The sequence below is a fragment of the Entelurus aequoreus genome, linkage group LG21 (assembly GCF_033978785.1).
Source record: "Entelurus aequoreus isolate RoL-2023_Sb linkage group LG21, RoL_Eaeq_v1.1, whole genome shotgun sequence".
Classification (NCBI taxonomy): domain Eukaryota; kingdom Metazoa; phylum Chordata; class Actinopteri; order Syngnathiformes; family Syngnathidae; genus Entelurus; species Entelurus aequoreus.
The window spans coordinates 34,200,693-34,213,234 of record NC_084751.1 but is presented as its reverse complement, the minus strand read 5'-3'; the positions used below and the strand labels follow the sequence as shown (position 1 = coordinate 34,213,234).

Genomic DNA, 12,542 nt, shown 5'->3' with positions numbered 1-12,542 from the left:
AAACCTGGGACCTTATTTATAAAATCGTTGTATTGATTCCATTGTAAAACATTGCATTGCGTACGCACAAACCTCAGAAAGGCCCCAGGTGCGTTATAATGTGTTTATGGTCCACATTTATTTGTGGCAGGCTCAATAAGAGGAAATATAGATAAAACATCCACGTAAGGAGCACAGGAACAGACACATGATTTCTAAAAACTGAGTGAGTATAAACAAACACATAATTACGATGATATTAAATTGCTAAGTGGAACTATGTGTGCATATTTGATTATCCAAAAGCCATCTATTGATTGATTCATAAAATGATTTTAGTGATAAAATGTCCCTGAGTTCTGTATTTGTGTTCCGTGCGTGATGCTCTAAAAAAAAAAGCACAACTGCCTAAAGCTGCTTTTCAGAAAGCCATGTCACAGCCTCTTCTGCTCTGTATTCTTGCAGAGGAAATGGAGCCATTTCATCAATAATTGTATTCATGTATTTGTCAAAAATTTTGCATAATTGGTTTTTATATTCTTTGAAGTGGTTTTTAACATGGTTATATAAGTTTACAACCAACGGGTTAAACAGTAATGAATGTGTGAAAGAATCATGGCATTGAAAGAAACCTTTGCGGCTTTAATCGTTAAATTATTTCAAATTTAAAAGTTGCTACTGTAGATTTAATTGATTCATAACAGTGCCTAAAGATGTGTACTGTACTCTTCTCTATTCTACAGTTATTGTTTCTCCTGCCACTATAATAGGTTGGTCAGGTTCATTGTATTCTTTGTTTTGTGCTTTTAAAAATGATATGCAAACTGTTTTAGGGGTGCAGCTATCAATTATTTTAGTAACTGGGTAATGTATCGATTAGTTTGTTCAATTAATCAAGGGATACGATGTAACACAATTTATAGCAATGCATATTTTAGGGAAAATTGTTTAAATAAACTATTTTATGTTTGCCATACCCGTCATTATTTTATAATAATAAGTGTCTATCATCAACATTGAAATTGCTCCTTATAAAAATTTTTTAAAGCTTGCCGCACAGCACTGCTCTCATACACTCTACTGTTGCGGTCGTGCAGAAAATATGTCTAAAATGCACGTTAGGGCTGGACGATATGGACGAAAAAGTGTATCCCGATATATTTTTACTTAAACTCGATATTCAATATATATCTCGATATATTTTTCGGCGAAAGTATACATATAAGGATATTAATTTTTGAGCGATATTCAGTGAAATTCAAGTGAATGCCAACTGTACTGTAAACAGTCAGTAGCACTTTTATTAACCCAGTTAGTCAAGATGGGTATTAACATCACAGAAAAGAAACTGTTTAAGTAGCACAGAATTACATAACATAAATAAAATAGAAAAATATTCTTTCTACGTAAAATAAATAACATAGCTGTGAAAATAACACAAAATGTATCAAACTCAGATAAAAAAAATTAATTTGCAGGCAGGCACTTTGTGATTTCCCTTTCTGGTTCGATGACCCGCCCTATCTTGCCTCTGATTGGCCTGTCCCTAACCAAACGTGACTCATCATATTAAACAACCAACCAATCATGGATGTTCTTATACATGCAAGCACGTCTTGGAAGGAGAAAGGGGAGGGGTTTAGTAGCCTATGGAGGGGGAGAACAAGGAACACAATAAATAAGCGGCGTTTGGTTATTTTAACATGAAATAAATTATATCAATATTACGATATTTTCTTAATTCATATCTTGTTTAAAAATATATCGATATATCTTACAAACTCGATATATCGCCCAGCCCTAATGCACGTTACAATTAAACAACTATTTTGTAAGAAATACCGTCCTTACAGTATAAAGATTTTGTAGGACTCAACAAAAAACTACTTCCTGGTTACGGTGCCACACCATAGTATACACTACAACCATCTAACAGTCCACTATGTACTGTAGAACTTGCAAGTCATCATAGTTAACATTGTCAACTCAGTGTTTAACGCTAAACAAGAAAAAAAAATATTTTATTATTTTAACAATTAACATTTAATGACACATGAACACTTAAAAGTACCAAAAATCAGTACCAGTATTTATTCCCATTTTAAATTCAAAGAAGCACTGCTTCTTCCTACCAAGCATTGCTTCTTCCTGCTCCTTATTGGACATATTGTAAAGAAAATATAAAAATGTACAACTACTACTGTTCAAATAAAACGAAGCTGAAACCAATCTGAAAAATGTGAAAGTTACCCCCGTCCCTAACCCAAACCTCAAATTAATCGAGAACAAAATGGATACATTTCCTAAGCCTACTTTTAGGGATCATTGTGTATAAAAGAGTCAGTTAAATGATTGGGTATATCTTCTGCAAGCACACAAGCGTGACAGCGTATGTGAAAACGAGTAGTTGATGACTATTGATAAACTTAAATATTTCACTTCCCCCGAGATATCCCTAGCCTTTTTTGAGGTGGTTGCGGCCTTAACTATCCGATTTCACAAAAGGTTTTCCAATTAAGGTTACAAAGGTTTTCTGGTGTTTTTGTCATTTCATTGAGAAAGTTCAAGGTGCAATACTTTACCTATGTTTATTTAATTAATTAATTTGTTGAAGAAAGACTAAGAATAAATCATGATCAAATCTTATCAACGTAGCCAGTATTTCACGAAATTCATTTATTTTTGGCGGCCCTTTGCAATTCAATTTGGACCGCCACAGAACTATTTGTCCTCCGTTTTATTGTTTTTTTTTCCCCTGCTTACAATAATAATGAGTAGAGATGTCCGATGTAGTGTTGTGTCGTTCATGAACGATTCGTTCGAAAGAACGAATCTTTTGAGTGAACGTACTGAACCGAATCCCTTCATGAACTGATTTGTTCCTTTCTCAGTTCAGTTGAGCTCCGCCGCGACCATGCCGGTATGAGTGGAACTGGCGCATTCTGTGACTCACTGAACCCTCGACGTCGGCGAACGACGCAGCCAATGAGAGGGCCGGGGGAGGGACTGAGCGAACGATTCGTTCACCGCGGATTAACGACATGAATCACTCAGTGAACGACAACGCTCTCGCTCTCTGCTCTGCTTGCCCCAATGCCGCGAGTGATTCTCCCCCGTCGCGGGGATATGTTTCATGCCATTGGAATCCGTTCTCCATTCCTTCTCCAAGCTAACGACTAATGTAGACTCAAGCCACATGAAAACTAACACACGTCCCCATTATCTCAACACATAAAGTTAAAGAAAATCCGTGCAGGCTGAGCAGCAGCGACGCTAGGGGGAGGGGCGGAGGGTAACGTGTAGGGCAGGCTGTTTTGAGAAGATTTAAAATAAAAATAATAACTACCGTAATTTCCGGACTATAAGCCGCACCTGACTATAAGCCGCACCAGCTAAATTTAGGGGAAAATACAGATTGCTCCATATATAAGCCGCACCCGACTGTAAGCCGCAGGGTTTTGATGTGTAATTACCGTAGTATATAGGGGTTCCTGCTACCACGGAGGGGATTGTCGGGACAGAGATGACTGTTTGGGAACGCAAAGCGTCCCATTTATTAACAATAAATCTTTCAATCATTCAATCAAACTTTCACATCTTTGACATGGCGAACAGCATTCGTGCAGAGTACAAATAGTACAACGGTGCAAAGTAATACAAAGTGCTCGCCTGTACGTTATCAAAATAACCAGCCTACCAGTATATGAAAAGTCAGTCTTTAATCATTGTGTCATCGTCTTCCTCCTGCGTACTAAAACCACCGAAATCCTGTTCGTCGGTGTCAGAGAAGAACAGGCCGTAAATAAGCCGCACCCTTGTATAAGCCGCGAGGACCAGAACGAGGGGAAAAAGTAGCGGCTTATAGTCCGGAAATTACGGTAATGTATGTACACATACATAGGCTATTATTTACACAGTTATTGTAACAAAAATAAATTTCTCCTTGGGGATCAATTCTGATTCATATTATTATTATTATTATTATCCATTCTACTGCAACTGTTGTTGTTGTTGTTGTTTAGTAGCTATCATCATCATTATATTAATGCTGATTTGCAATTAAACTGTACTGCTGCTGCAGAAGTGATTCGGTACATGTACTGAACTGCGGCCACAGTGTGGTGTTGTCAGCTGATTCTAGTGATTCGTACTGTCAAAAGAACTGCAGAAGTGATTCGGTACACGTACTGAACTGCGGCCACAGTGTGGCGTTGTCAGTCAGTGATTCTAGTGATTAGTACAGTCAAAAGAACTGCCGATCCCATGAAAACAAGCCACATGAAAACAAAATGAGAATAGACTAGTAGAGGAGACAGAAAAAAGGGGCGGGGGGTAAAGTGTATAGGGCAGGCTGTTTTGAGAAGATTTAAAATAGAAATATTAACTAATGTATGTACACATACATAGGCTATTATTTACACAGTTATTGTAACAAAAATAAATTTCTCCTTGGGGATCAATTCTGATTCATATTATTATTATTATTATTATTATTATCCCTTCTACTGCAACTGTTGTTGTTGTTGTTAGATTAACGCGAGTCCCTACGCAGTGCGCGAATGTCTGCACTGTACTGTCTGTACTACGCACCCCCCCCCCCCCCCCCCCAAATTATTTTTTTTGGGGGGGGGGGGTTATTCGGTGAACAAATTTTTTGAACGAATCAATTTAAGGAACTGATTCTAGTGATTCAGTACAGTCAAAAGAACTGCCGATCCCATCACTAGTCCGATAATGGCTTTTTTGCTGATATCCGATAGTCCGATATTGTCCAACTCTTAATTACCGATTCCGATATCAACCGACACCGATATATACAGTCGTGGAATTAACACATTATTATGCCTAATTTTGTTGTGATGCCCCGCTGGATGCATTAAACAATGTAACAAGGTTTTCCAAAATAAATCAACTCAAGTTATGGAAAAAAATGCCAACATGGCACTGCCATATTTATTATTGAAGTCACAAAGTGCAGTATTTTTTTAACATGCCTCAAAACAGCAGCTTGGAATTTGGGACATACTCTCCCTGAGAGAGCATGAGGAGGTTGAGGTGGGCGGGGTTGAGAGGGCAGCGAGGGGTGTATATTGTAGCGTCCCAGAAGAGTTAGTGCTGCAAGGGGTTCTGGGTATTTGTTCTGTTGTGTTTATGTTGTGTTACGGTGCGGATGTTCTCCCGAAATGTGTTTGTCATTCTTGTTTGGTGTGGGTTCACAGTGTGGCGCATATTTGTAACAGTGTTAAAGTTGTTTATACGACCACCCTCAGTGTGACCTGTATGGCTGTTGACCAAGTATGCTTTGCATTCACTTGTGTGTGTGAAAAGCCGTAGGTCTTATGTGACTGGGCCGGAACGCAAAGGCAGTCCCTTTAAGGTTTATTGGCGCTCTGTACTTCCCCCTACATCCGTGTACACAGCGGCGTTTTAAAAAGTCATACATTTTACTTTTTGAAACCGATAACAATAATTTTGAAACCGATACCGATCATTTCCGATATTACAATTTAAAGCATTTATCGGCCGATAATAGCGGCAGTCCGATATTATCGGACATCACTAATAATGAGACTGTATTTTTAGCTTGTCGTTTCAACTTTGTACAGTAGATAACATCATAACAGGACCATGCTTCTTAAAGGGGAACTGCCCCTTTTTGTAATTTTGCCTATCATTCACAATCATTATGAAAGACATGACGACGGATGTATTTTTTTTAGTGCATTAAAACTTGTAAATAAACGTAAATAAAAGTCATCTTACAGCGGAGCCAATGGGAGGTCCTCTATTTTGCCCATAAAACCAATGAAAAAACATCCAAAAAGCTTCAACAATACGCCATTTATATTTTGTGATTTGAATATTAACCAAGTATTAGTAATATTGTTATTATAAGCGCTAACACAGACAAACTATTGATAGCGACTGATCAGCTGCTTGCTCGTTTCCTTGCTCGTCAAACTTTATTGTAGATCATAAATCATGCATCTCACCTGGATAATAGAAGAAAAAGGACGTATTCACCCAAATTGCTACACTTTGACACCCAATTTAGACCCGGGATGGCGAGAACGACACAAAAAGGAGCTTGGTTTCACCCGCCTTTTTTTCGCAAGGATTATGGGTCATTTTTCATCTAAATAGGAATATATGAAAATCCTAGCAGTCGGCATCCTAATGACAGCAGACCTCTTAAAGTAAGAGATGTTTTATTATGTTTGTTGGCTTTCATACAAAGTCTGCAGTGAGCAGAAATGAGTGATGAAGGGAGAAAAAAATAAGCAAACGTGATGCGTTTTTGAAATTAATGTACCGCTTATGCTTAAAATTTGCAAAATACGTAAATATTAAATGTTATTTTACATTTGCCCATTACTACATTACATATATACTTACATCACGTATATGAAACCTAATGGAAAGGTACTTCTACCGGCTCACCACAGGGTTGTGTGTTGTCTCCCCTGTTATTTATTTTATACACAAACATGTCAAAGCAAATATGACTACAGAGCAATAATCAAATATGCTGATGATTCAGTAATTGTTAGTTTGCTAAATGGAGATGAAAGCATTATTGATTACTTTTCACGCTGGTGTGATGAGTCTTACCTCCAGCTCAACTTCTCAAAAACAAAAGACATGTGAATCAACTTTAGGAAGAGACTCCATGTGAACCAGCCAACTCTGATTAAAAACCAGGACATTGAATGTGTGGAAAAATATAAATACCTTTGGACTATAATTGATCAACAACTGAAATTTGAAGCTAACTCTGATGTGGTGTGTAAAAAGGCTTACCAACGTTTGTACTGTCTGAGAAAACTGTCTCATTTTAATGTTGACAACAAGGCTGAACCCCGCCTACCGCCCGAATGCAGCTGAGATAGGCTCCAGCACCGCCCGCGACCCCAAAAAGGGGACAAGCGGTAGAAAATGGATGAATGGATGGAAGACCATCATGATCAGGTTTTACCATGCTTTTATATAATCTGTTTTGTCCTTCTCCCTGGTCTCATGGTTCAGTCACCTGTCACTAAAGGACAAGAATTCCCTAAATCCAATTGTCAAAGTGTCAGGTAAATTAATTGGTGAGTCTCAGTTGTCTTCAGCCACCCTCTACAACAACCAGGTAGTGAGGATAGCTTCCTCCATTTTAACTGATGTATCTCACTACCTGCACAGTTATTTTCAGCTTCTCCCATCTGGACGGAGGTTTTTAGTCCCAAGAGGCAAAACAAAAAGGTACAGATGTAGTTTTGTCCCATCTGCCATCACAGAACTAAATAAGCTGTAGTACCTATTTTTGCCTAAATTTATTTTAGTGCCATTTATTCTTTTATTTATAATTGTATTATGTATTGTTTTATTATGGTGTTTTATTCTGGCTTGTCCCAAATCTTATCTGATTGGGATTTTATATGTTTTATCCTTTTTATGGGGAACTTTGAGTACATGTACTATTTAGTGATCTTGGCAATGTTTGTGATGCTTGTTATGTGGTAGGTCTTTGTATTGCATATCTGAGATGTTACTTTCTCTGTATGTTTAAATGGATGTCCTGATCTTGCTGGCTGCAAAACAAGTTTACCCTCGGGTACTAATTAAGTAACCTAACCTAACCTAATGTTCCAGAGTCGACGTTGGACTTCATCTGCACATCTGGACTTGCACCAGCTGACTAATGTGACTCAAAGCACAAACCTGGGACATTTTCTCAGGTCAAAACTGAGTCATAACTCGCAGAGAAGTAAATGGAGACAATAAAGAACACCAAAGTAGGGGTCCTGTCCTGGACCCCAGCACCTGCGCGCATCTCACCCGCAAGCTCTTTAATGTCTGAGGATGACACAGATGAACAAGATTGCAACTTTTTTAGCCAGATGGACGACAATGGTATCATTAGACTGACAGACGAACTGGTGGATGAGACGCATGAGGACAATGGAATTACAGAATGTCATCCAGCTTTCTCTCCAGTACCTCCCAGCCCAGAGGACCTTGATGGGTACGAGATAGATGTGCTTCCCGAGGAGCAGATTTCTATCCTAAATGATCATCTAGAGAATATAGACCTACTGGCAAACGGTAAGCAATCTCCATGCAGACTTAAGCAATCAGTGTCCAAACAATCATGATTGTAAACGTTCCGGTTAATGGAACAGTGGAAATCTGTTTCCTAATATTTTAAATGTCCATAGGTTTTGGGACAGCATTAACTTTATTGTTTTAGCAACGGCGTGAGTTCTATTTTTATTTATTTTTTCCAGTCGTGCGATCTACTTTTAGTCGCAAATGCGAATGGATTTGTCACATCGTACAGCCTTGGGCTACTGGGAGCTAGCAGCTACACAACAGATTAGCACACAAGCTAGACATATCTATTAAGTGTTTTTTATTGAACAATATTGCAGTCTAAAACAGCACATTTGTCAATATAAACAAATATCAAATAATTATAGTTACATATTACTTACATATACAAAGTTTCCAAGGCAGAAGTGTACTAGAAAGTAAATAATAATCATTCAATAATCATTCACTTAAACCACGTTATGAACTTTGTAAATTATTGTGGCCACCAGTTGTCGCCAAAAAACAATTACGACTCCACTTCAACTTAAAGACAACATAAGTTCATGCACGATGGTTAACATTAAAAAGGTTAATGTTTTTCATACCTACTACTGTTCTCTGTTTGACGAATTTCTTTTGACCAAACAGTCTATACTACAAAACAATACAAGTTTGTATGATTCCTGCTCTTATCGTATCGGATCAATATTAGTATCAACCAATATTACTATATTGGTCGCAAATAGAAGTTACACTTTGTATAACATTTCCGCACAGACCAAATCAAATGTTGTTTTTCATTGGGTGTAGAAATGTTACGTTATGAAAATTTCATATCACTATTATTGTGACCTAAAATAATCACGGTTAACATTATTACCACGGTTTTGTTGATCGTGCTCACAAAGTACTTTTACACACATTAAAGACTTCAAACCGAGTTTTATTTAAAAAATAAATTAAAACAGTGACACTATAAAACATGTTGATGATAAAGGCAAAACTGGGGTTGCACGTTTGGATTATGTGATGTATTGCGGGTTCACTTCCTGCCGTAGACCTGTCCGACGTCTATGTATGTATGGCTCTTCACAGCTACCATTCAACTGAGAGAGCACATCTTGTAGGGTCACTTTGCACAATTGAATATCTTAGTTGTCCATACAGTAATCTGTTTATTCAAGTTTATATTTGGGTGTATTATTTCTTAATGGAGAAGGATGTTAATGTCTCTTGCATTCAGATTAGCATTGATAAATAAGCAATATCACCAGCCCTTGAGTTTATGGAAGTGCGGTTATCAATCACGGTTTTGCGACTAATTTTTGGTTGAAACAGTAATACTAACCGCTGGGAATAGTACTGTGATTTATTATATAACACCGTTATCATTACATACCTAATTGGCTGTCATGGTTGTCAATCACGGCCATTTTGTACGATATTATACACGGCTCTTTCAAATACGAGCAGCCCTCTAACTGTGAGATGCAGCTGCTTTCAGCGGACACTTTTTAGTAGGGATAGATATCGTTTGCATTTTAACCGATACTAGTACTTTTAAAACAATGCCTGAACCAGCACTTGAAAAATAGAATAGTGGTAGTTTAGATATAAGGTCAAATCAATACACTGCCTAACTTATTCTCCTCTCTCAAATGTGTCAATTCTTTCAGATGATGATGAAGTCTGTATCTTAAGACAACAAAGTGATCATGAAGACGAGGAAAAAGACAAGAAGATGACAAAAGAAGTGCAGAGTACAGAGGAAGACACATGCATAGGCAAGGCTCAAGAGGGAAAAAATAGGTTAGGAGAGGGTGAGAGAGTTTTCCGCAAGGAGACAGTGAGTAATGATAAAGAAACGTCAGAGAACCAATGTTTTGAGTCGCCATTTTTGTTCCTGGAAGCTAATGGCGACTGCAAACCTCAATGTCTAACATACCAGACGTTATCATGCCCCACTCTCCTCCTTTCCTCCCACCTGTGCCCTTTTACTGCTGAAGAAAGTACTGTGGCTGCAGGAATTGACAGTGAAACCATTCCAGATAAGGAATTTCCAGATAGTCCTCTTGAAACAAACAGCGCAATGAGCTGCGTGTCCAGTCCTCGTCACCATCAGCAAAAGTCTAAAAAAGAAGAAGAAGAATTTGAAGACACAACTATTTCGGAATATCAGCACAGTACTGTCAATGAGCATTCAAATAAGGGTCTTAAAAAGCTCACTTTCTCACCCAGGCAAAGGTCACCATCAAAGGACCGCTTCCAGTCTCCAAGAAGAGATAATGAATCAAGGTGACAGTCTTCTTGTAAACTCCTTAAATTATTTGTTAAACTTGAAAAATGGTGCTCATTGTCTACAAAAAATAACTATGAACTACATTTTTTTTTACAGAAAAGGCTACCCTAGCCACGCGATACCAGATTTATCTAAGGTAAAGCCGAGGGTCTCGTTCCCTAAAGGGGATTACAAGCCACCAAAGAGCAGATGGTCCACCAACAATTCTCCAAATTGCTTGACGCCTGTTGTCTTTAAATCTCCTGCTGACATTGTGAAAGAAGTGCTACTGAACACGACTGATGGATCTCAAACTCTGTCAGACTATAATAAAAGTACATCAACCGGTTCTCCAAGCTCCACGGTACCTCAGGAGTTTCGATGTCAACACAAGGCCCATATCTTGGCTGAACAGCTGCAGGTATTGCTTTGTAAACACAGCCGTTAGAATTGGAATTATTATTAAATACTATTAAGTCAAATGAAACGTGTAGACATGTTCTAGAGGAAATGTCATCTGAAATGACTTGTCTTCTAAAAAACAGCATCATTTGCATTGGACATTCTGTTATACAAAACACCACAAATTTCCACTGCAGAGGATGCAGTGTGTCATTTTCACCATCCTTTCCCTCCATCCTTTGGCTGCAGGAGGACTATAACAGACTGCTGACTAAATATGCTGAGGCAGGGAACACCATTGACCGTCTACGTCTGGAAGCCAAGGTTAGTTCATCTTGAACCACAGTGACACCTGCTGTATGATCAGCGAGTCGTATTTAAAAATAAAAATAAAAAGTAAATAAGAACATGGTGTGGTAATGGTTAGCCCTAGGCCTAGGCTGATAAAATAAATGTTTATAAAGGATATATTGTCCCACAAATAATTGCAGATAAATAATAATAAACATTATTTTTGACTGCATTATTTTTGAGACCAAATTAAAGGCCTACTAAAATGAATTTTTTTTATTTAAACAATGTGTCGTACTTGATCATTTCGCAATATTGCCATATTTTTGCTGAAAGGATTTAGTAGAGAACAATGACGATAAAAAGAAAAGCCTTGCCTATACCGGAAGTAGCGTGACGTCACAGGTTGAAGGACTCCTCACAATTCCCCATTGTTACAATGCAGTGAGAGAGATTCGGACCGAGAAAGCGACGATTACCCCATTAATTTGAGCGAGGATGAAAGATTCATGGATGAGGAAAGTGAGAGTGAAGGACTACAGTGCAGCGCAGGACGTATCTTTTTTCGCTCTGACCGTAACTTAGGTACAAGGGTTCATTGGATTCCACACTTTCTCCTTTTTCTATTGTGGATCACGGATGTGTATTTTAAACCACCTCGGATACTATATCCTCTTGAAAATGAGAGTCGAGAACGCGAAATGGACATTCACAGTGACTTTTATCTCCACGACAATACATCGGCGAAGCTCTTTAGCTACTGAGCTAGCGTGATAGCATCGGGCTCAAATGCAGATAGAAACAAAATAAATAAATCCCTGACTGGAAGGATAGACAGAAGATCAACAATACTATTAAACCATGGACATGTAAATACACGGTTAATAATTCCCAGCTTGGCGAAGCTTAACAATGCTGTTGCTAACGACGCCATTAAAGCTAACTTAGCAACGGGACCTCACAGAGCTATGATAATAAAAACATTAGCTATCCACCTACGGCAGCCAGCCCTCATCTGCTCATCAACAACCGTGCTCACCTGCGTTCCAGCGATCGAAGGAAGGACGAAGGACTTCACCCGATCATCCGTGCGGTCGGCAGCTAGCGTCGGCTAGCGCGTCTGCTATCCAAGTCAAAGTCCTCCTGGTTGTGTTGCTACAGCCAGCCGCTAATACACCGATCCCACCTACAGCTTTCTTCTTTGCTTCATTGTTCATTAAACAAATTGCAAAAGATTCACCAACACAGATGTCCAGAATACTGTGGAATTTTGAGATGAAAACAGAGCTTTTTGTATTGGATTCAATGGTGTACCAATACTTCCGTTTCAATGATTGACGTCACGCGCATACGTCATCATACATAGACGTTTTCAACCGGAAGTTTAGCGGGAAATTTAAAATTGCCCTTTATAAGTTAATCCGGCCGTATTGGCATGTGTATTGGCATGTGTTGCAATGTTAAGATTTCATCATTGATATATAAACTATCAGACTGCATGGTCTGTAGTAGTGGG

General features: G+C 38.5%; 1 protein-coding gene across 10 annotated transcripts in view; it reads left to right on the top strand.

The window, feature by feature from the left end:
* The window catches only part of akna (AT-hook transcription factor), a 68,402-nt gene that overhangs the window by 18,502 nt on the left and 37,358 nt on the right, over positions 1-12,542 (top strand). For 9 of the 10 annotated variants that reach the window (XR_009823671.1, XR_009823668.1, XR_009823670.1 and 6 more), the window contains 4 exons: positions 7,615-8,067; positions 9,732-10,350; positions 10,451-10,754; positions 10,985-11,059. Coding sequence is in view for 5 of the 10 variants with exons in the window: in XM_062031549.1 (XP_061887533.1) it covers positions 7,734-8,067; positions 9,732-10,350; positions 10,451-10,754; positions 10,985-11,059 (1,332 nt within the window). In the remaining 5 variants the exon portion in view is untranslated. Of the gene's footprint in view, positions 1-7,164; positions 7,225-7,614; positions 8,068-9,731; positions 10,351-10,450; positions 10,755-10,984; positions 11,060-12,542 lie in introns of those variants that run through there. The other variant, XM_062031546.1, reaches the window with a different exon arrangement.